This window comes from Haliotis rufescens, unplaced genomic scaffold, assembly GCF_023055435.1.
Source record: "Haliotis rufescens isolate VD_foot unplaced genomic scaffold, xgHalRufe1.0.p SCAF_9, whole genome shotgun sequence".
Taxonomy (NCBI): Eukaryota; Metazoa; Mollusca; class Gastropoda; order Lepetellida; family Haliotidae; genus Haliotis; species Haliotis rufescens.
In genome coordinates, this window is record NW_025964383.1 from 8,868,533 (window position 1) to 8,893,754 (window position 25,222).

General features: G+C 39.0%; 1 protein-coding gene across 3 annotated transcripts in view; it reads right to left on the reverse strand.

The window, feature by feature from the left end:
• Window positions 1–658: 658 nt before the first annotated feature.
• The window catches only part of LOC124148577 (neuroligin-4, X-linked-like), a 139,463-nt gene continuing 114,899 nt past the window's right edge, over window positions 659–25,222 (reverse strand). For 2 of the 3 annotated variants that reach the window (XM_046519728.2, XM_048390735.1), the window contains exons 5-6: window positions 8,704–8,852; window positions 659–6,116 (exon numbers count right to left, since the gene is read on the reverse strand). In XM_046519728.2, the coding sequence (XP_046375684.1) occupies window positions 5,164–6,116; window positions 8,704–8,852 (1,102 nt within the window). In that variant the 3' untranslated portion in view covers window positions 659–5,163. The remainder of the gene's footprint in view (window positions 6,117–8,703; window positions 8,853–25,222) is intronic. The other variant, XM_046519729.2, reaches the window with a different exon arrangement.

Genomic DNA, 25,222 nt, shown 5'->3' on the forward strand with positions numbered 1-25,222 from the left:
CCTGACGATGCGTGTATACAATATTTATTTTATCATTTTCCCGAACCAAAAATAGAAAAAAAAACTATCAATTTGGTTGATTTCGCCTTATCAGAGTTTGTGCTGTGTAGTAATGCACAATTCTTTCCTGAACAATGTCATCGAAGCACTATTTAGGCTTACGAAGTGTTTTACAAAATAAATGTGGCGAAAGTGTAGAACATTACATAACTCCTGCAGATTCAGGACGAATCGTTGAACAAACACCATTGTATGTATTGAAGTCGTTAAAAAACTTTCATGTCTTGTAGTAATGAAACAATACTTAACGTCTTAAAGCAGTTAAAAAAACTGCTTATGGGTTGAAGCATTAAAAGAAAAAAATGTATGTCTTGAAGCAGTGAAAGAAAACTTAGTATGCCTTGAAGCAGTGAAAGAAAACATTATTCACCTGACAAAAAAATCCAGCTTCCCCAATAATATTAATGGTGTGTCTTTAATGAGACCCAGACCCTGCGAGATGAACCTACCTTCCTTTCAATGATGCGTCGGTTCACGGAATATGGCGTCAACATTTTCAACAGCATGTTGAATAATTTACGTAAGCGAAAAGGTAAAATAAACATGTATGACTGCCGCCAATTACATCCAGACAAATGAAACGAATTTGAACGCGAACTCGAAATCTATAATTTTCTTTTTATTTCCATTATATTACTTAATGATATTTTACAGTCAATATTTACATCGGTGGTGGATTTCTAATGTCGGACATGCTAAGTACATTTTCAAAGTAGTTCTAGTGACGTTCACGCACTATGAAAACAGCGAACAGACACACTCATGGAAATTCAAATCATACAAAATATACAGAATATTAGCTTTTTTCTAATGCCAAACCACTTGGCGGAAAAAAACACTACTTCATTCTCATAGTCATTGAACTATATCCAATATGCCATTTTATTTACTGGGGTGACAAGGATTTATAAGAAATGCTTCACTGAATCATAGTCGTAAATCTTCAGTCATAAACTCTACATCAACTACCCACCCATAGCAAATGATGATATGAAAACGGAAACCACAGTCTTTACAAATTCAGTATCCTTGTAGCATTTCCATAGTCGATGGGCAATCACAAAAATTAATAAAACATCTTGAGAACCACATCCGGAGATACTGACGTTTACATAACCCATCGGTGATTTTTCTAACATTATTTCATCGAATATTTTATCAGCAAAATGGAAAAGGAATTAAATGAAATGTTTGGTTAATACAAATAAATACAAGACATACTTGCCAAAAAAAGGAACATTAATATTGAGCACCTGCAATATATTACTTTTGCCAATAACAAAACGACGCCACTCACTAAAACAAAATATTTATAAAACAAGCGACAAAATGAAATGTAAACATAAAAGAAGAATACCATATGATAATAAATATTATCCCAAAAAATTGTGCGTTACGGGTGATAAATAATATTTACTCAATAAACAAATAAATAAATAAATAAAAAAAATATATTAAGAATGACATGCGGGAATTATATATCTAAAAAACGACTAAGCGAAACATTGATAAAATTCATCTAAAACAGTGAAGAGAGAACCACACAATGTATAGAAATGTAGAGAAGCATATATCTTCCCTTCCTCGTACCGACTTCATATAGACGAAACATAATATGTAGGTGAGGAAAAATGGCTTAATATACATTTGAGCAGGTAAACGAGGGAGAAACGTGAATGCTAACACCACAGTCTATGTACATATCAACAATAACAAACACGCGTAACAATACATGCAACAACCTCCCTGATTTTGTACATTTCATTTCAGTGTGATCAATATCAAACAGAATACGTCAAGTTGCCATCCGTTTTGAACATTTTGTAATGTAACATTGTATGACAACGCGAACATGAATTCAAAGTTTTCAAAGAAGTGCTTAATAAAAAAAAGTCTGACATTAAATGGTCAATGAATATATGGGGCAACGTTACTTGCTATGGTAGCACACATAAACTGGAAAGCCTTTGCAGTACTTGGTAGAAATGCCTAACAAAACTGGAGAAGGGAGGTCTGAGCTATGCTGTGGTATGTTAATGTTTGACAGAGAACATGTGTGAGATATAAAAAGAATGTTTCATTAAAGTCCGTACGAGATCCACATGTCATAATCATTCGGAATACAGTACATGAACATGAATGGTAGGTACCGTGTGTGTCTATCGCACACGAAAACACCTTTTCGACATGTTCGATGTTAATCGAAATAATTTCTTAATTTCATTTTGAAATAGATGGGGATATCAAACAATTGATGCTATTTTACACGTGAAATAGAATATGACAAATGTATCACCTTTCAATTTCATTGTGAACATATACGATATACGAGGTCGTGCTGTGGCAAGAGGAGTCATCTCACACTATATAAGTTCTTAAAGAGTAACGATGATACTTCTCAATGTGTTTTGTACATGAAGGCACAAGTTTGGATCATCCTCTGGTCTCATTCATTGTCAATATCAGCCCTTTTGATAACACTCATCCTGAGCAATGCACACTTTAGCAGTTGTCAATATCACAAGTTGACATCTAGACATCTGGTCAATTTCGTCTCTCTAGTCCATGTTCTTCCTGTATAGAACAGTCTCGGCATTACGTCATCAGTGATCGATATGTAAGAAATCGCATTATATCCATATGCCTAGGGACTGTTTTGTTCGTCTTCACAGCTTCAAGGAGATATCAACATAAAAAATGTCGCTGCACACGTAGCAGATTTACTGAGCACAGTCACTCACACTGATCAACCGCTCTTGCTCATGACAAATGTACCACACTTATTCGCTTAACATTAAAATATATTTCACAAAAATGGGAAGACATTAATCATAGGTACTGAAATTTAATGATAATGACTAGTTCTAAAAACCACTAAAGATCCATTTGAATAAGTCACCATGTGCATTATCAATCCCGTGGACAAGCAACGATCCCTGCAAAATACATTATTTGAAATACACCCGGGTTTCTAATGCATTAGATATGATACATTAGTTGTGGGAATGGAATGAACTATTTCCACTATATTGTCTTTATCGATCACAATACTCACATGGGTTCATTAACCTGTACATTTGATAATGTGTGTCTTGTCAAATGAACCTTTGTGAATCGCTTGTGCACAAACTCTCATTATCACTGAATGCAGGTCGATAATTTGTTTGACAAGTTTTGGTAATGCTACTTCTATTATACTATACATCCCAAACACAAAGTAAAGGTTGTGTACTGAATCAAACCAAGTGGACATCAACGGTCAATATTGCTTTCCATTGTTGGGTGGCAGTAAAATACTTCATCAAACATAAAACGAAATCGTAAAACGGCTTTACAAATATCACATTATCATCGTCTCATTTATTAAGTAAGCAATGTGGTGTCATGATTTCATGAACCAAATATCTCTGTTTTGATACATTGAAAGCTATACAATATTAATAATAGAATATAGTTATATCTACACCATGGCGTGGAAGAAATTAATGCTATCGAAAGATAATTTAAAAGCATTGCTGCGATATGTTCTGGCGATAACGTTTCGCATTCTTATTCATAATAAAACAGGAATAGAAATGTATACAAATATGTAACAAGCAGCACGTTCCAAAATGTTTATCCGTGTTGAAATATGTTGGTTGATGTAATTATTGCAACCTTCATTTGATATTTTACTGTGTAAATACCAATTATCATGATATGTTACTGTGTAAATACCAATTATCATGATATTTTACTGTGTAAATACCAATTACCATGATATTTTACTGCGTAAATACCAATTATCATGATTTTTACAGTGTAAATACCAATTATCATGATTTTTAGAGTGTAAATACCAAGTATCATGATATTTTACTGTGTAAATACCAATTATCATGGCATTTACTGCGTGAATACAAATTACCATGATTTTTACAGTGTAAATACCAAATATCATGATATTTTACTGCGTAATAACCAATTATCATGATTTTTACAGTGTTAATACCTATTGGATCACGATATTTTACTGTGTAAATACAATTATCATGATACGTTACTGTGTAAATACCAATTATCATATTTTACTGCGTAAATACCAATTATCATGATTTTTACAGTGTAAATACCAATTATCATATTTTACAGTGTAAATACCAATTATCATGACATTTGACAGTGTAAATACCAATTATCATGATATTTGACAGTGTATATACCAATTATCATATTTTACTGTGTAAATACCAAGTTTCATATTTTACTGTGTAAATACCAATTATCGTGATATTTGACAGTGTATAGACCAATTATGCTGACATTTTATTGTGTAAATACCAATGATCATATTTTACAGTGTAAATACCAATGATCATGATATTTTACTGTGTAAATACCAGTTATCTTATTTTACTGTGTATATACCAATTATCCTGACATTTTACTGTGTAAATACCAATTATCATCATAGTTTACTGTGTAAATACCAATTATCATGATATTTTACAGTGAAAAGACCAATTATCATATTTTACTGTGTAAATACCAATTATCATATTTTACTGTGTGAATACCAATTACCACGATATTTTGTGCCTATGGGAATGCAAAGTCAAACGAATCTGAACAGAACGTGATAGCTTGTATATTGATAATTCTGATGGTTTGTAGGTAATGGTAAGGAATCGGTAGCACAACGATTGGATGAAAACCAAACCCCCCATGGCACGTAAAACTATCGGGAACCTGTGTACTCGAGTAAATATTATAGGTTGCCCTCCATGATGTTTCGTATAAATGCCTGATGCTGTAGGATGGGGAACGGTTTGGGTTTTTCGGGTCATAATGAAATTAATGATGTCTTGTTCTTTTTTTGTGATTGTCACACGAATTTGCATGATCTCGCCTCGTTATTGAAATTAGCACCTGTTCCTACAAACCATCGGACCAGCCACACACTGTACAGGCATTGTCCTTGACGCATAATCTGAAAACAATTCCACTGGCTGACACATACGATGCCCATTCATTCTTGTCAGTCACACTTCAGGCCAGCCATAAGCCTGTGTTTCTTGACACCTGTCCAGTCAATTGCTTCATATTTCTCTATCTACACGATCACTAAACTATAGTAATGGCATTGTTTGAATCATTCATATCCCTCGAATTTGGTTTATTTATCTTTTTATAAATGTGGCCATCATTTTCAGACCGTTGCAGGTGGTCTGGAGTCTTTCCTTTGCCGAAGGTGTTCATTGGTATAGGGTGGCCGTGCGGCATGGCATTGCGGTGCATAGGTGATGTCGACTGTGTGGGTATGGCTGTGTAGGTGTAGCCCGATCCTGGGGGCTGTGGTGGCTTTGTTGCTATTGCTGGTTTCTGGTTATTTTGTGGGCTCGGTTGTGGATGAGCATTTTTGGCAGGAGATTGATGATTAGAAGGATTTGACATGAGACTTACAGTCTCAGGACCTGTGGCATTTCGCACAGTCTTTTCTAATTTTCGGGCCAGCTTAACATCCTCCTGTTCCTCCTCTTCCTCCTCTTGCTTCCTTTTTAATTTTTTTATTCGCTCTCTCTGATAAAACACTCCAGCGAATATCAGAATGTTAAGAAACAAAAGTGAACACCCAACCGCAACGGTTATGCTCAAAGGGACGGAGCTGTGAGAAGGATCTGGCTGCCCAGCTGAGGCAGGAACAGCAGTAACGCCATCAGGAGTGCTGTGAAGCACTGTGACAGACTCAGTGGAACCATGTCGTACTCTTGTGTGAATGTTATCTGGATCCTCATCTGTGTATCCATTGTAATAACTAGTAGTAGACCATGTGCCATCGTTGGGCGGTCCCCATGTTGGCGAGATTGGCGGCATTGGTGGTGGAGAGGGGAACACCTTATTAAATGGTGGGACCAATCGCGGAAATTCGTCAAAAGTAGACATGTTGTTGGAGTCCTTCAGAAGGTGTTGAGTTGGATCTGTGCCGGTCTTTGTTGGTTTGTTGATCTTCGGTATTAGATCAAGCCACAGAGCTAACTTCTGAGCTCGATAATGATGCCGAACTGTGGGGCGACGCGCTGGAACAAATGGCATACAGTCAAGGGGAATACAATGCAAGCATGGTTCTAGAATCACGCATGTTAGGGAACTAGATTTTCAACTACCTTCTACATCACTCCAACCAACGCTATTCAGTCAAAACCACTGCTAATCAGGTGTGTGGTATTCTAGCACTACTGAATGCATAACTTTGTCATCCTCGAACAATGGCAGAAGAGTAATCTTTGGAACAATATCCATAAGCAAAACTAGGAAAACAAACGGCAAACATCATCCCTAAAATGGAAGAGAGATATGATGAAACAAGACTATTGGTATAAACTTTGAACGTTAACTCTATCATGACAGTACTTTAGAGTTGCCGACGACGAGCAATCAATACTCATCGTGAGGAATGCTCTCATAAACACTCGATCATGACCAGCCAGGTCAAACATTTCTTAAGTGTACCACTACTGATACTTATATACTTATTATCAATATGGGGGAAATGGCAGACTACAGTTTTCGTGTGATGGTCGTTTCGTTACTTCAACATTTAGTCTTTGATGTCAAACAATTCAGCATCCTTTGGGCAAGTAAAACATTGGTCAGTTGGCTGTTCTTATCCCACTTTAGCCAACTATGCATTTCAGAATGGGTCGTACTGTTTTCACGTTGCCATTGCCTTTGTAGTTTCCCCAAATATATGGAATACATTTCAGTTCCATGTGGTATATTTCTGGAGTAATGCAACCGATCCAAATCAGCAACCAACGTAAAGGGCAGTTGTTTCCATAGTTCCATCATGACAATTCCGAGTCCTGACTTATCATGTCCCAACTTAATGGTGATGTATACAGTTTATATCGTATCAGTCTCTCTAACATACCCCAGAACATATTTATGGAACATTCAAACCCATTCTACTCTCATCCCGTCTCAGCTCCAGCAGCCTGTCAACAACCCAATTTCAACCCTTGATCGTGAAAGATTTGTGGGTTTATTGTCGTGGGTGCCCATGTGAATGATTCCTATTTGACGTTATACATTACTGTATTTAAGGGACTAGATGTATTTTTCGAGTTTCGTATCTACTTTCACAAACACTAAGTTGTCAGAGTATATGTGATTGTTAATGTTATTGTTAGCTATTGAACTACATTCTCAAACTCAGAAATGCCAAATAAGGTTGAAACAATCGACGGTTAAAACAGAAAATGTACCTCGGGAAATTAGGCTTACATTTGGATCGTATGATTATCATTGTAAACAAAACATCACACGATTTACCCGAGAAACATTTTCTATGATGCGTGAGGTGTAGTTAAAGGAAAGTAGCTTGCTTGTTAATATCATGTGCATGTCATCATCTTATTAATGTGATTCACCGTCATCATCACAATAATAATAATAATAATAATAATAATAATAATAATAATACCTTGAGTGTAAAATACTGTGCCCACACATAGACGAGAATAGCAGAAGGACAAAATCATACTTCCAGTTCTTGCACAGAAAAATACTCATCGGATACAAATATTGCAATCTACATACTTTAAATAGACTGAAATAGAGATAAAAAAAATATTTAATCAGTTGTCTGTCATCTGAATTGTATATAAAAAATATCTAATTGCCATGATATATGTTAGGATATAGGATATCATGTATATTGTATGGTTTAATGACCACATCGTCAGTTATTTTGAGGGTGTATCGAGTCCACTTAACATTCTAGTGGTATTGCTTGAATTATGTTATTCATAACATTTGCTTTGCCCTTTGACAGGACTAAAACAAATAGGTATTGAAGAATTCATTGCTGATATTATAATGAATTTTGATTTGATAAAAACAGACGAAGTACAACATAAGAAATATAAGTCTCTCTCAGGAATCGTATCTCCTGATTAAATTGATCTTGTTTATGTACATGAACTTTTATGAAACGATAGATTGTTAATGTCAAAGAACACACAATTATGAAGATGATATGTGTAGATTACTTTATATATATACATGTATGTCGTGTACTGTTACTAAGTTACTAATAGCCATCGGACACGAAGCAATTCATGTTACCAACAGAAAAGACAAAGCTGGAGAAAGTAAGAACCTGCAAATGTCAAAGGGCTAAACTATACCATTTCATGTGCATGTGGAACGCTTCACGACAATGTATCGTGAATGTTTTCTCTCCAGTTATTGTAACACTGGAGATAGTTTAAATGAAACCATACAAACTAGTCAAACTCGGGGTGATTTACTCTTGTTTTCATGAAGGAAAACCCCCAATAATCACATTCCAGAATCCGTGAGTATTAAAAATACCTAGATTGATTTCTGATGTCTTATCCGGAAAGGAATCTTCCCAGACGGGGACACAGTCGTACTTACGTGAGCAGGTGGTACAGTTGTGGAAACGTTTCAACCATTTAAAGAGATATGATGGAAGTCATAATGACAGAGAAACTGGTCTTAATGAACTGTCCACACAAGACAAATATTCCCCATGCAAAACAGGGCCTATGCGAAGGGGAAACCCATGCGTAATCGATTAGTACAACTGGGTTCAATACCATGTTAAGATCAATCAAAATAGACTTTAATTATGCTAACCCGGGTCGCTTCCTTCGTTAATGTCGAACCCACCTATTTGGAGGTAATTTTGATCACCAAGCTCAAATTTTGGCCAATCGATGTTTACGAAACGGTTACGTACACGACCGCCGTGAACGGATGTCTGGTTGCGTGGCTCATTTGGATTGCTGAAAAAGAAAAGAAAAGAATTATTCATGAGTCATTTTGTGTATATTAACTAGTTACATGTACATGTGCTGGATACGGAAAGGAAACGTTTCATCAAAACTCTGATGATTCATCAAGAAATGCTACATTGGCCAATTTAAGGTGACTTAAGTATTCCTACTTTAGACAAAAAATATGGATAACAAGTTCTTTATACTACCGTGGTTATCCATAAGTTCTTATGTTATATGTCATATGTCCGAACCATTTATTCCTATTTGTACACACCTGCACCAAAGTTCCTGAGTCGTGACAAGAGTAGGGAAATGACAGCCTATCACATGGAGGCACGCAAAGTGCTACACTTTATGACCTTTGACGTGTTAGCAAAATTCACAAGGGACATTCTTGGTTTTTATGTCTATACCGGAGTAGGTGTCAATGTGTATTACATGAGTAGTTGATTTAATTTCTATAATCATTTCAAAACTAACTGTACATGACAAGCACACAGGTAAACAAAACACTATACATATAAGCTGGCGTCTACAGGTCAGTATACTATGAGTATTGTTAAAGTATGTTTTTGTGGCTCAATATTAATGATACGTCATATTTCTGTAAATCACATTCATTCATAAATATCACTAACGGAGGAGTGCGTAGTACAATTTGTGAGTGTACTAGGGAACTCTGTTGAGAATGGATACACAACTAAACTATCTCGGCAGGGGGAGGCGAGGTGATGAGACTACCCCACTCAGACACAGTATACTGACTCCGAGCCGACAAGTCCTTGTGTTAGTCCCTTAATGCCGAGCGCCAGACAGGGTAACAACAAGTACCATCTCTTAACGTCTTTTTGTATGACGCGGCCGAGGATCGAACCCCGGACCTTCCGTTCTCTGGGCGGACGCTCTACCACTAGTCCACGGAGGCGGTCCAGGACAGGAGAAACAGTTGTCAACAGTGAGTGTTTGAAGTCATAAATAAAAAACAACCTATCCTATAATGACAGACAAGTATAATACTCAAATACTCACTATAAAGAACAACGCACAACTAAATATGCTTCACAAACATGTAGGGAGAACGAACTGGAAACGTTGGAAAGGTTTCGACCTCCCCGGACACGAGAGAACATAAATCTAATTTAGTTGAAAACTGGCGAGGAATTCCACAGCTTCATTTCCCGACCAGAGAGGACTGTCGAACACATAATAATGGTACTGAACACAGGACAAAAAAATGACATAAATCCAATTGTTAGTGTACATTAACTATTATCTGTAACCGAATGGCCGGCTGAACGATACGATATGGACATCATCAAGTTAGGCCAGGAGGTTGCCTATTTGTCATCAATATTACGTTTACAACATTAATAAGCCACACTAGTCGGTTCAGGAACCTTTGGCATGACCAGGTTAGGCACATCACCACAAGCGTTACCACAGCCCATCAATCAGGCGCAAGGAGTTTAATGTTCATGCGTGTGTGATATCAAATGTGGAAGGTCAAACCATAGACGACAGGACACCGAAGACAATATTCGCTTAAGACCCTTCCATGGACGAACCAACTTGCATGTACATATACTCCTCACAAGAACACCCGTTTTGTCTTATGACTACAGTTAACTTTTGTTACGGCTGGTTGATATTGCAGCCTTGCAATTGCGGTGTTCTTTAACTTGTTTTGAGTAGTATGAAATACCTAATAAACAGGACAGATATGACATACAATGGTACTTCATTGTTTTAAAATAATAAGAATGCATTGGTTTGATCGTCTGTACGTTTTATCATAGGTTTTATAAAAAGTATATACTGTATGGGCTTATCAGCTAACCAGGTTTGAACAAAACAAATAGACCAACATCTGGTCTTTGAAATGAACATATCTTACAGAAAAAAACAGCTGTTAAATTTTCTTAATAAAATATCATAAAAATGAGCCCAGAAGGCAGTGTTTAGACTTGTATGGGCTTTCTTTATATATTTGTTTCAGGGTCTGTATGGCAGACTACAAAACAAACTAAATATTCAGATAATCAGAATTAAGGTCAAACGTTATTTCTGAAGGTGGCGGTGTACATACAGAAAACCATTCATTCTAGCAACTGCATCTCAACACAATCAGAGACTGGGAGATAAAATAGATCTCTTAAATCCTGAACGACAGCTAACCTAGTTCCATCGGGGAGTGAAATCACCGGCTAACAACCATCTACAAGGACGATTATAGTCAGTGCAGTTTGTAGTCACTTAACGCTGTAGCTGTGTATCTATAAGAATAAAGCAACTTGCAACTTAGGAGACTTGCAACACAAAGTCTTCTCGGTAATCGATACCAGTAGTCAACATATCTCACAGGAAGATGCCGTTATAATCTGTATTGATTATCACTGATAATGGCAAAGAATGAGCATCTGGAACTGAAATACTAAAGAATGCTTTTATCTGATATCCCACATACATTCAATTAAACGCGATTGTCAACATAGAAATACTCATATAATCGAGGACAAGTAACCATTTATAATGGTCTGGCTGATAAAGCAAAGACCTGGCAGTTTGCAATTCTTTTAATACATATGTTGGCAGTTATTACCATGATGAACAACATTTGCTTTGTAGGATACATGCACGTGACGCTTTTAAGCCTTCTATAGGTATCCACGCATGGATCCCTCTCACGTGACAGTGCTTCATATGATGAAAAAGTCAAAATCTGCAAATTTAAGCTCCTTACATTGCTAAATGTAGTGTTCGTCGATAGGCATCTCTCAGATGATGGAGGTTCTAGCAATCTGTGCTGTAGCATTCGATTTCTTAATACCGTGAGGATATGTGAGGTGAGGTGACTTGGGTATTAACGTAGCGTTCCAGATTATTTCACTTATATAGCGATGTGCATGCACGCGTGCGTGCGTGTGTGGCTGCTTGTACTTGTCCGGACTAATCCCGAGGTTATAGTGCAGACCAACTAAGATACCAAGCCGCAGTTCAACATGAATACCCCACTCTGACTCCGAACCGACCACTCATTTTCCCCCCTAAAATGCCGAGCGCCACGAAGGGTAACAAGATAAGTACCATCTTTTGACGTATTATGGTATTATGAAGCGCCCGGGGATCGAACCGACGATTTTCGGCTCTCCGGGGGGACGCTCTACCAGCAGACCACGAAGGCGGTCTCTTAATACGGACATCTGCTAATCTGGACGACTGTGTCGTAAAGCAAACAGTGCTACCGATCAGATTGAACTAAAACATGGTCATAGCAAACATCCAGGTTCGATTCTGGGATGAACATTTGCACCCAGTCCACATGTGCTCCATGAATGAATGAATTCGGCGGAGGAGTAACTGATGCTCAACGCTACTGTCATCAACACTTCAGGCATGTGAATGATAGAGTCTGACCCTCGCAACCTAGTGGTTGAAGGCATTGGCAAATGATTCAAGTCAGTCAACCAATTCACAGAGCCTGTCACACTATGCCCAGTTTAACCGTTTACCACATGTATGCGGTGATGGGACATATTCTCCCCACAGGACTCTAGTTGGAGAAAAGAGTCTATCTCAACAACATGACACATAGGCAAGCGTTACAACAATTCATTCTCAAGTCAGAAAATGCAATGCCATTCTTTAAATAAGTGATGTTGATAAAATCTAGGTGTTCCTATCAACAGAATGAATACTTACTGATTTAATTTCCAAATATTATACTGTTTGCTTAAAGGTTTTTCCTATTGCTATTATCCAGTTAAAAGTAATAATGTCGAGTTTCATTTTAGCTTTGGAGGGATTAAATGTAAATCTTAACCAACGTAAAATAAATATTATCTGCATACACTACAGCGACGGTTATCAGCCCGTAAGGACTCCCAACTTCATCCGTGTACGATGATACACTCTCAGTCTGGTAACAATCAAACTATTGCCACATACATGTCTGAAAGACTTAACAACCCCCCTCAAATTCATATGGGTCTTTTGGGTATTGGTAAATGAGTTACATAATTCATATCGCCATCGAAGAGGATAATAACGTTTTATAAATAACATTTTTACTAAAAATGTATCCTGTTTCCTTTGGGTTGCAAAATTAGCGTGGATGCAGAATCTACATTATTATCTTTCGAACCATCTTTTATCACCTTAGGACATCACAATTGTTTTTTGATAAAAAAACAGATTATATGTCAACATATCGATACAGTCTCTCAAGCCATGCAATGTTAATTCCGTGTAAGACATTTAGTGTCATACATTTCTCCCGTATCACCCATCTATTGCGCCGTGGCATCAACTGGAATGTGTATTCTTGTTTGTTGTATGTCATTTACAGACATCCAAAACATTAAGCGTCATTTGATACTATTTGCATTTGTTGCAAATATGCAAATAAACATGTCAGACTTGCTAAGATGGCAACAAAGAGGTAAAAAGTGAGATTCCGTAAACATGATAAACAGTGTTCGTGTCTGTTTCCGTGGCAACGCTGTATCAATACATAGATAACGGACGAATAAAAACCGATCAAAAGTGCCATCAGCCGCACACGATTTTATTACACCACTGTAGTGGCTGGTATTTCTTTTTACGCGTGGCAATACGCCATGTTCCTCGGGCAGAAGGTGTTGACCCGGAAGAAAATTGATTGCAGGGTCACCGCTAGAGGTCGTTTGGTCGATGCCGGCTGTAGAATCCTGATGAAATTTGTGGTGCCATCGAACTAAAGTCACAATATCAACTGATTAACATTAGACCTCCACGCCGTCTTGTAGATAGTTACTTTCGTAAGACGCAATTTGCTTCCTGTTTCGCTTTTCCGTGATTAATCACATATATAACCGTCCCTATGTGCATGCATGTATGCATGTTTCAAAGACATTTCTTTTGCACATTCATTCATACACACATGATATTTGTATCTATAAATATATTCGTTTTAGTTTCGAAAAAATGCCTAAGTTTCAGATTGAAAATGATTTTATGGAATGCATATTTCTTATGGCGAAGAGCAGTGTGAAATATTCATCCCAAACGTTCTAATGTTTTGCATTTGATATGTAAAATTGTATATAATGGAACAGACACCAGTTATTCCGGACAGTAAGCCAGTAAAACGCTGATCGGAACCATTACTCCTGAAGACGTTATCTTATGAAGACGCTCTTTCTCACGTCTTTAATTGTTATTCATCCACGCCGTCCTCATTTTATCTCTATCCTGTTCTTCGAAAAGCGGAAAATGCGCGAAAAGAACATAGAGTGTGCCTCGTAAACATCTTTTATGGATTATGATACGCAGTGGGGAAAGATTCATATCGATGGTGCCAAGTATGTTTCAACGCATCTCACGTCTACAGTAACATTTTTACATCTAAGCCCAATCAAAGCGATTATCACACGGGGACAAAGACCATTAACTAGAAATGAAGAAATGCGCTTGGGAGAGAAGAAGAAATAAAAACACTCAGAAAATGGCATTTAAGACTCTTTTGAGAAAGTGTGGAATAGCGAAGCTATTAAAATTGATCACGTTTTTCGAGCGCCTTCTTTGAAGGCATTTGAAGTGGGCCAACAAAAACAACAATTTCCTTTTAATTCTTCTCCATTTCTATCCAATGGATATTTAGGAACAGTAATCTACAACGCCGAAATCTATGAACTGAAATGGAACTGAAATTAACATGGACAGCGGAACGAAGATCAATTCCTTCCAGAAGTCGGCTTGAAATTCTGCTCTTTTCACAATATTTTGAAATTATTATTCAGTGAGATGTTTCAGTAGCTAGGAAGCGATCGTGGAGAAATTGATAACAAGGGTGTTGGACTTTTACACTGGCTTCAACCGGTTTGATCTTTTCTTATCGTGATGAATATAAACACGGTACACGATTTACATGCTACATCCACATTTTGGAAAGATCTTAATAACATTAATTCTCATTTTTTTCCATTTCGCTTCAAGTTTGTAATTGTGGTGGGCACGCTTTCAGTTTGGTTTCAATTGAATGTTTATAGTAGGAAAGCTTTGAGAAGGCCAAATACAACGTTTTCTATAACCATTTCCCCGTGGCTTCTGTTGTCCGTGGGGAATGAAATTCTATCGATTGTCACCATAAAAGGACGTATTTATCGAAAATATCAAGACACCCGGTGCTAATAGACACCTGATCAGTGTACCCATACACTGGGGGAGATGTGTCACATGCCACTTGACCCGTGTTACAGTTCTGTCACGGCGTGTCATCTCACTATGCAAGACATAAAGTAGGTTTTATACATTATGCACCATGAGGGTGAGGTGAAATCGGGTTTAACGTCGCGTCCAAGATCATTGCACTTATATAGCGACGTACATGCACGTGTATGTGTGTGTGGCTGCTTGTACTAGTTCGGACCAATGCCAATGTTATAGTGCTAGCCCACTGCGATAGCATGTATAACTCAAATACCCCACTCACTACGCTGACCAGTCCTTGTTTTAGCCCCACAATGCCTAACGCCAGGGAGGGTAACAACGCTTTCACATTTTAACGTCTTATTTTGGTACAGCGCGGATCGAACCCCGGACCTTCCGCTCTCCGAGCGGACGCTCTACATGTCGACCACGGTTTTCACGTTTCTTTGTTTGTTGTTTAACGTCGCACTCAGCAGTATTCCAGCTATATGACGGAGGTCTGTAAATAACCGAGTCTGGACCACACACTCCAGTGATTGACATCATGAGCATCGATCCACGCAATTGGGATACGATGGCATGCATCAACCAAGTCAGCGAGCCTGACCATGCACCTGATCCCGTTAGTCGCCTCTTACGACAAGCACAGTCGCCTTACACGTATCATTGTACCATGCTGATGAGAAAGCATAATGTTTAGTCAATGAAAGTTTGACTCTCTGGTTTATTATGCGAAAGGCGAATGGAGTCTGTGTATTATATTGACCATTTTCACCTGCAATTACAAAAGGTGCAGTTGATCTGTATCAGTGCATCTCAATGTATGTCTTTGCATTTGTAACAGATAATAGTTATACAAACCAAAAATATATCTACTTCTTGCTAGTGTTGTCTCAACACGGAAAGTAGTGTGTTCTTGTCAAGGCTTTGGAAGCATTTTGTTAAATATTCCTGATAATCTTATAATACAATGTGCTAAGTAGACGAGGCGCCATGTAATGTACATCTACCATATTAAACTCGTATCCGTTCATTAACAGACTAATACAGACTAATGGGCTTCTTACAGTGCCACTTTTCTTTTTCATGAGAGTGGTCGCAGGAAAGTTGTGTTTACAAATGTCAGATGTTTCAGTTCGATTGATGTTCCGAATAGGTTCAAAGTCATCATAAGCTATTAATCATGTCCCAATACATCCAACTTGTCGCCTCGGGTGCCGTTACAACCGTTTCTTCTGTTTACACAAGAGGAAAAAAATGAGAATTTGGCAACTGTTTTTGGTAATATCTCACTATAAAATCAATACGTGTGTAATGACAACGATTTCAGGGTTGAACTTGTACGTAGTTTGTCAAGTTAATGTCACAATTTCCCCCAAACCGAACACTACAAGTGTAGCCGATTTTATAAAAAAGACACGTTCTTGGCAAATGCTTTGCCTCGTTTAGCTCGCACAGAAAACAACGAAAAGGTGTATTGGACACATTTTGTTGTTGAACACAGAATACAATAACACTTAACGCATATATACCCACCCCCCAAAAGAAACGCGAACTATAATAGAGATACATAGACAAGTATGTACGTTAAGAAGAGATGTTTCCAATGTGTACCAATTACTGACAATACAAACAATCAGTCAAGTGTTACCACAGAGTAGCTTATTCTTATCACAGTGTGCTGCACGTGATTTCCAACTTAACAAGCTAATCATGCACGAGACAAATGGTGCATGTCGTGTCATGGATCTATGACGTCATATGTGATGCGTTCATGCGTCCATACCTCTTGAATATGAGTAAGTCTTCATATATTAACCAATATTTATGGTTTTCACGTTTCTTTTGACGGTGAGTATATTTACCTAATATTGTATGGCTTCAAAGACGTTAAACCTCCATGTGACGTAATGATGCAGTAATAAGGTATGTGTTCACCCCCGGCATCGCGACTGAGGAAGACAACATCATCAACCTACCGTTGCTGTACGTTTCACGTGTTCATCCTCCTTAATGTAAAAGAGGGGGCGAGGGTGGCCCAGTCGTCCAAGGCGCCGCGATTCGCTGTGCAGAGTTGCGTCCCTTGGGCACGCCAGAAACCTATGATTGTGGGTTCGAATCCCGGTTCGCCCCGATTATGTTTCTAGGTTTGTCAGCACCATACCCGTGCTCGTGGGTTTTACCGAAGTGGTAAACGTCTGAGACCTGCATCACTTCGGGCTTTCCTCCCGCATTAAGCTGACACGCCGCGATATAACTGGGATATTGTTAAAAGCGGCGTTAAACCCAACTCACTCACTCACTCACTAATGTAAAAGAAATGTCCTCGGAAGCGAGGTTAAGGATAAGCATGAATGCATTTTTTATCGAAGGTTTTCCGTGAGCAATCTAATTCAAATATTAACTTATTTTCATATGAAGACTGCGCTTTTAGCAAAACGAATAAATATCGATATATGCTGGCGCCATGTTTGGGCCTTGGTTAAATCAGAAAAATCACCAGCGTAGAATAAGATTGCAGTGCACAGCATGGGATGAGCTGATAGGAGCTGATAGGAGCTAAGTTATTACGTTGATGCGATAAGGGAAATGTCAAATATTGTCAGTTAGTACTCAATGCCTGGCACAATATACACAGTAGTAGGTAGACTTAAGCGCTATTTGTAGCGCTTGTATGAATTATGGTTTGAACATTGTCAGAATTGATGAAATCGAATGGCAAGTGGCCCATCTATAGGAAATGTGTTTCAGAGATGTAATGAGTTTTGTCGGGTTACCGCCAAGTGGTATTACCAGAAGACGTACTTTATTGCTCCAATATACGCTCAGCGTGCTTGTTTTAGATCTGATTCTATTATTCTAGGTACATATAATTTACTCAATATTTCAGGACTTTGTATATGTATGTATAATTTCTTCTGATGGCATTTCCTTCAACAAATTGATAAATTACATCCTCGTCGCGCACAAATACCGGGTTCGATCCCCCAGTGTATCAAGAGGAATGTTTTTACTGAAGATAACTACTATATATGTAAATCAAAACCTCACCAGTGTAGGGGTAGTCATAACCTCTTCTCTAGAACGAACAACAATGCAGACTGTTAACTAATTTGGAGTGGGAATTGATAGGAACATGTACCCACTACACTATCCTTTGAGGGGGAGAGGGTCAATACTTGCCTCGTCATTAAAGCCACCAAAATTCGCTGACTTTTGTTTCGAACCACAGGCGTGACAGAAACCTATGATAGTAAGTTCGAATCCCGGTTCACCCTGATTGTGTCTCCTGACGTCAGGACCATAACCGTTCTCGCGGGTTTCAACAAAATGAGCTGCATCACTTGGGGCTTTCCTCCCACATCAAGCTGATACATGGTGAGATATGCTGTTAAAAGCGGCGTTAGATCCAACTCACTCACTCACTCCAGGGTTTTCAGTAGCTCCCTTTAACCTCTTGCAGATCCGAGGTAGAACAGGTCTTCAGCAACCCACGCTTGCCCTTAAAGGCGACTCTGCTTGTCGAAAGAGGCGACTAATGGGATCGTATTCCAACTGAGTGGATCGATGCTCATGATGTTAATCACTGGATTGTCTGGTCCAGATTCGATTAGTTACAGACCATCGTCATATAACTGGAATATTGTGTGCGGCATTAAACAAACAACCAGTAGTTCCTTTCACAGACAAAAGTATGGTTTGAAGCGTTAATTCAATATATCAAATGGTCATTCACCATTTTACTTTCGATGTACTCTGTTCGTTTGTTTGTTTGTTGTTTAACGCCGCACTCAGCAATATTCCAGATATATGACGGCGGTCTTTATATAATAGAGTCTGGACAGACAATCCAGTGATTGATATCATGAGGGTCGATCTACGCAACTGGCATACGATGCATCAACCAAGTCAGCGAGCCTGACCACCCGATCCCGTTCGTCGCCTCTTACGTCAAGCATAGTCGCCTTTTACGGCAAGCATGGGTTGCTGAAAATAAATTCTAACGCGGATCGTCACGGGTTTAACGCCAGTATCACGCGGAATACATATACAGTACATAAACAACTTCTTCAAACATAAAATGGAATACGATGACTTTTAAGGTGCAGCTCGATGACCGGGTGTCGCCGTCTAACGATGGAAGGCAGGCATCGTTACACATAATCCATATCTATTTGACCCAGGAAACCGGTTCGAAATAACGTAATCAATACTATGACCTGAAGGACACATCTAGTTGATCAATAAGGTCAATTCAGCAACATGGTGTAGACAGGAGTCTCGTAATGGCAATCTCCATAAGTGAAAGTATGTAGAAAAGTCAATCGAATTACTTATCTCTTATATAAAGAAAGGATGAACACTGGATCAGAAGCGTATGAATACTTACAGCCTCTCTGTATTCTCCATCGTCTAATAACTATATCATGATGGAGAGCTTCACGCGAGTCAATAAACAGAGCGTCTACATAGAGACGAATATCAAATAAGTATGACAAATAAAGAGTTAAGTACGTTAAGTGATGTTTCGCGGCATCAAATATAGGACCAATATCATATCTTACTTCCTGGCAGAATGGAAACCACCAATGAATATGCATAAACGTCCATCCCTTGTGCATGTTTAAGCATATCACGTTGCGTGGTCTCCGTCTTGTGGGTACCTTTCGTCGCTTTAATTGCAACACTTTATACACACCAGGGGCCCCTAGACGCCCCCTCGTATATACTGTGCTTGACGTCACCACCTTGCATGTGGTCAATAATTCTCTTACCAATACGTTGGATGTTGGCGGAGCAAATGGTTCTGGTAAAAACGAATAAACCTTAGGTCTGAGAAGTGTTCCTCCCCAAAAAATCAACATGAAAGGTAAGTTATTAACGAAAAAACAACAACCATTAACTCGCATGTTTCCGAGCGCAACTTTCTTTTTAAAACTGGGGTTAAGCAGTTTCAGTTGAGCATGTTTCGTAAGAATGTAGGACAATGGTTTTGTTTGTTTGTTTGTTGTTTAAGGCCGCACTCAGCAATATTCCAGCTACATGACGGCGGTCTGTAAATAATCGAGTCTGGACCACATAATGCTGTGATTGATATTAGGAGCATCGATCGACGCAAATAGGATACGATGACATGCATCAACCAAGTCAGAGAGCCTGATCACCAGATCCCGTTAGTCGCCTACATAATGTAGGGTTTTATCATCGCCGGCAATACACCTTCTAGTGCAGTGCGTATTACACGATGACATGTTTGATCTTCAAAACCCTACAAATGATTGTCAACAACTCGTGAATAAACTTTATTCTATAAACGTTCCGGGAAAACAAAAACACGACAAATCACGAGAATATTTGACAACAGAGGCCACTAAAAATTGTTTTGGGGGTAGGGGGATGTTTCAAAAAGGAATTCAGCTTTTTATCGACATCTAACTTTTGAACTGGTCCCTTGTATCAACTCAAATGCCAGGAAATACAACTGATACAGTGTATGTATAGACAACCACGTACATGAAACTGATCAAGTAGCAGAAGACATCGTCCGTTTCAACTGTCACTGCTACATTTGACACTTATTAGCTTTCGTAGTTTGTTCGTAATGTGAGGTGACAGATCATGTCTTCAGTAATTGTGATGCGTAAACAGCACTTCGTGTTAACATGTTTTATAGGCTAAAGGAAGATGAACGAGGTCTTGGATTATGTTTTCATCTTAATGTCGTGATTACTGTAAGTTGTATAACTTGAGATTTGAGTTTTGATATAGTTCTACATAAGTTGGTTATTTTACGTTTGTAAGAGCCCTTTAGAATAACATGACCTTTGGTTCCACGACACGACACGACACGACTCTTCCGGATTAGGTTTCTGGGTTTATCAGCACAGTCTCTGCTCTTGGTTTTCACCGAAGCTGTAAATCTCCCAGACCTTCACCACTGGCATTCGTGCAACATGAACATACCACACCGAGTTATAACTGAAATGTTTTATAAATCGGCATTTCACAAAGTCACATGGTATTTAACAACCGATTCCATCCACATAAAGACATCTAACCCAGTCAAAGAAAACATATCAGAGCGGTGGTGTAAATGAACGCCAGACAGGAAGCCATCACAGGCCAGGTGAGCTAAGACAAAGCCGGTACCCCAAACACCTTGAACAAATAGTCAGTTGTTTGTGCACCCCCATCACCCTCAAGGCGTACCTCATCGATTTCCAGACAGTACCATCAAACACAGTATCATGAACTTATCCCATCCCATATTTCTTGGTTTTGTGTTGGAGATACGTTTTCACATGAAATACAGGCACCTCTACAGCATGCACAGACGGTGCGTCTGAAACAGGGAGTTATATGTTGGCCTAGTCATCCATTTCGTTTTTCTTTATCTATAATCATCTAATGTCTGGAGAATGTCGGTAAAGGGTTGTTTTAATGCACTTATCGTGGTCAATAAGAGGCTTTCTGCTGTTTTTTGGTAATAATGCACTTTTTTTTTTTTTTAACCCCTGTCCTGTCTTCTCCCAAGAATTATATAGAAAGCTCTAATTCGTAGACTAAATCCAGCTATCGAATACCTACAGGGTCTAAAGCTTCGAGGAAAAAACCGTTCTTTATGAAGTAATGGATGTTTTCGAGTCGACCATGACAATTCTTGTTCAACATACTTCATATATTATTTTCCGATATCTTAGGACACATGCAATCAGTTCGTCATGACCGTCTTCACATGAGCAGTAACGATAACTCTGCTCGGTTGCGTTACAGCTAGTGTATATTACGTTATGCACGAATAAATTGAGGGCACACCACTGTTGTTGCAGAGTTGCGTCCCTTGGGTGTTATGATGGTGCATTCGAATCTACGACCGTCTTAATAATCACCCAGGGTCTGTCAGCACAACACGAGTGACGTCAATCGCAGGCCTGGGTATCACATCCAACGTAATACTGTTCCAAACGGCGTTTAACCAAACTCACTCACAGAAACCCACATGCCACAAATCTCTACAGAGTGAGTGAGTTGGGTTTAACGCCGCCTTTAGCAGTATTCCAGTTATATCAGGTAAGATTTAAGTGGTAGGAAAGCCCAAAATGGATGCATGTCTCAGACGTTTACCACTTTGAGGGAAACCCACGAGCACGGGTGTGGTGCTGACAAACATAAACAAACAAACAGGAAACATAATCGGGGCGAATCGGGATTCGAACCCAAGTACCCAAGGGACGCAACTCTGCACTGCGAATTGCGGCGCATTAGACGAGCTAAACTGCTATTATTTCAAGCATTTCGAATGAGTGAGTGGGTTAAGTTTAACGCCGCTTTGAACAGTAGCAGTTACATCAGTGCATTTCGGCGTAATGTAGAAGGAAGGCCCAAATTGATGCAGGTCTTAGACGTTTACCAATTTCATGAAACCCACGAGCACGGATATGGTGCTGACCTAGAAACATACACGGAGCGAAACTGAATTAGAACCCAGGATGATAGGTTTCTGGCGTTCCCAAAGGACGCAACTCTGCAAAGCGACATGCGACGCATTAGACTTCTGGTCCACCCGTGCACACACAAATCTAAACGGATTTCCATAATGTTCCAAATGAACAGAATTAAATAAGACTATATATAGCACATACAGTATAATGATTTTACATGCCTGGCGGCAACTGTTGATGAGTGAGTGAGTGAGTTGGGTTTAACACCGCTTTTAACAGTATTCCAGTTATATCGCGGCGTGTCAGCTTGATGTTGGAGGAAAGCCCGAAGTGATGCATGTCTCAGACGTTTACCGTTTCGGTGAAACCAACGAGCACGGGTATGGTGCTGACAAACCTAGAAACATAATCGGGGCGAACCGGGATTCGAACCCACAATCATAGGTTTCTGGCGTGCCCAAGGGACTGCCGTGATTACAGCAGAAACACACCAATCATCAATAATGAAACATAGCAGGAAACATAATGATGACGCCAATAGCAATACGACATTTTCAAAGAACTGTTAAATGTATGATAAACATTTGAAACTAAGGTTCAAACATAAACAGGAACCTTCTTTGCAGCGTATTCATAAAACCGCATCAATGTCCCTTCCATAATGTTCAGTCTTGTCTAAACACATGCGCATGTGTAATGGATTTTTTTCTAATAGAAACATTGGAAAATGACCCGCCTGTTCTGTGGACCAATTATAACATATCCACACTGAAGGAAGTGTCACCCTCGTGTGTCAATGATGCTCGGTTTTAGTAATATCGTGTCAAAATTTATATATTTGCCCAGCACTAAAGACGGACGCATCTACAATCGCTTCGTTAATTAGTCTGATGCACAAAACACACAAAAACAGAGGGTCATAACAGGTGCATCACATAATGTAATTCATGGGGCTATATCGGGACGTCTTCAACATGAAGCTCGGTCTAGTTGCCCTGCCCCGTATACAGAAGATAGCGACTGTAGCAGACTCTCGATCGCCCCACGCCGCCATAGTCTCCGTAACCGAGTTAGCGTCATGGGCGCCGCGTACTACCCCACACTGTAGTCCTCAAATAACGAAAACTATCGATCTTCTGTTATTTTAAGTCTGGTAGCAATACCCCGCTCGGAAAACTAGTTTGATTACCAAAATAATATTAGCATTGCCGTGAAGAGAGTATTAAATCTGTTGGAACAAGCCCTAATAAATGTCTCTTTCTAAACAGAGCCAACATCTCATTGACTGAGCATAGCTTTATAGGTAGCCAATAATTGACCATGTCTTCGACAAAGATCCTTCAGAAGATTAGAGTAACTGCTTACAATCAATGCATGGAAACAGCGTTGTTGAGGCGCCTAGTTCCGAGATGGTCAAACGTTTCGACAAACTGCAATCATTTCTTGAGTGCCACCTCGTCAGGCGGAGATTAAATTGGCCTGCGCCGTACGCCATACTGCTTGGAAACGGGTCGCATCTAAGTAGACGTAATGATTTACGACATTGCCTAATGTTCTCGCGCCTTGGCACAGACAAGTCCGCCTCCAAGTGTGCCATAAATTAAGATCCTAATAATGGTAATTGAATCGTTAAGTGGCTTTCTAAATCACGGGCTAAAATCAAATTGAAACTGATGTGAGCTATTGTGTTTTTTTCGTTTTGTCAATAAGAACTAATAAGCGACAAGCACCGTCTCAAGTTGCAGAGATTAGGAGGAACGTTCTGCTTTCGTGACACTGGTCATTTGTGGATTATTCCTCGATGATTGACTTCATAACGACTTTCCGTAAACAAAAGCCTGACTCAAATGACTCTGCTCCTCAATGCCTTGTGGACGTGGTGACCGGGGTATGCAGGGTTGAACATCATACACACACTGGCATGAATTCACAGTCAGATCGGGCATCATACCGTGGACGGAACTGGGCAACCCAAAGAACCTTTTAAACCAGCAACTGCTTTCCGGATGCCTGCTTTTTGCAACAGGGACGTTAAATGGTTTTCCTCATCTCAATATTTATGGCAAAGGGGTAACGGAGTTTGGCTGTTAATCGGAACTGCCGGGTCCACGTATTTCATTTTGAGAGTGCATGGTTTTAAATGAATGAAGTATGTATAACATGTACTCAAATGGGATGAGGTAAAGAGCTTTTACGCTGTTGTCGGCTGTACCACTGCAATAAACCTCATACAGAAATGAAGCTTGCCGGGGAAGAACTCACATGACTGTGGTGTATGTAAAGTTTAAGAAACACGCGCGGGGTCCAGAAGGGGGAACCTGAGCGAAATGTGGTTTTACAATTTTACCATCACTGAGAATCGATGTGAGATATACATTAGTATACCAACTCTCTCTCTCTCTCACTCTCTCTCTCACACATTATATATATATATATATATATATATATATATATATGAATATAATCTATATCTATAAATATATATATATATATATATATACACACACACACACACACACACACAAACACACCTACACACACACACAGAAAGTGAGACAGAGAGAGAGAGAAAATCATCTCTCCAAACATGACCTTCTACCTTTAAAATGGGTACCAATCACATTTAGAGGATGAAATGTAACGGAGTGAAAAGTTATTAACTAAAGTAGTTTCGGTTCTACATCATTTACATTGATGACAACATTTTCACAAACTCTTCTGTATTTGCGCTTTACGCCATTATTTCAA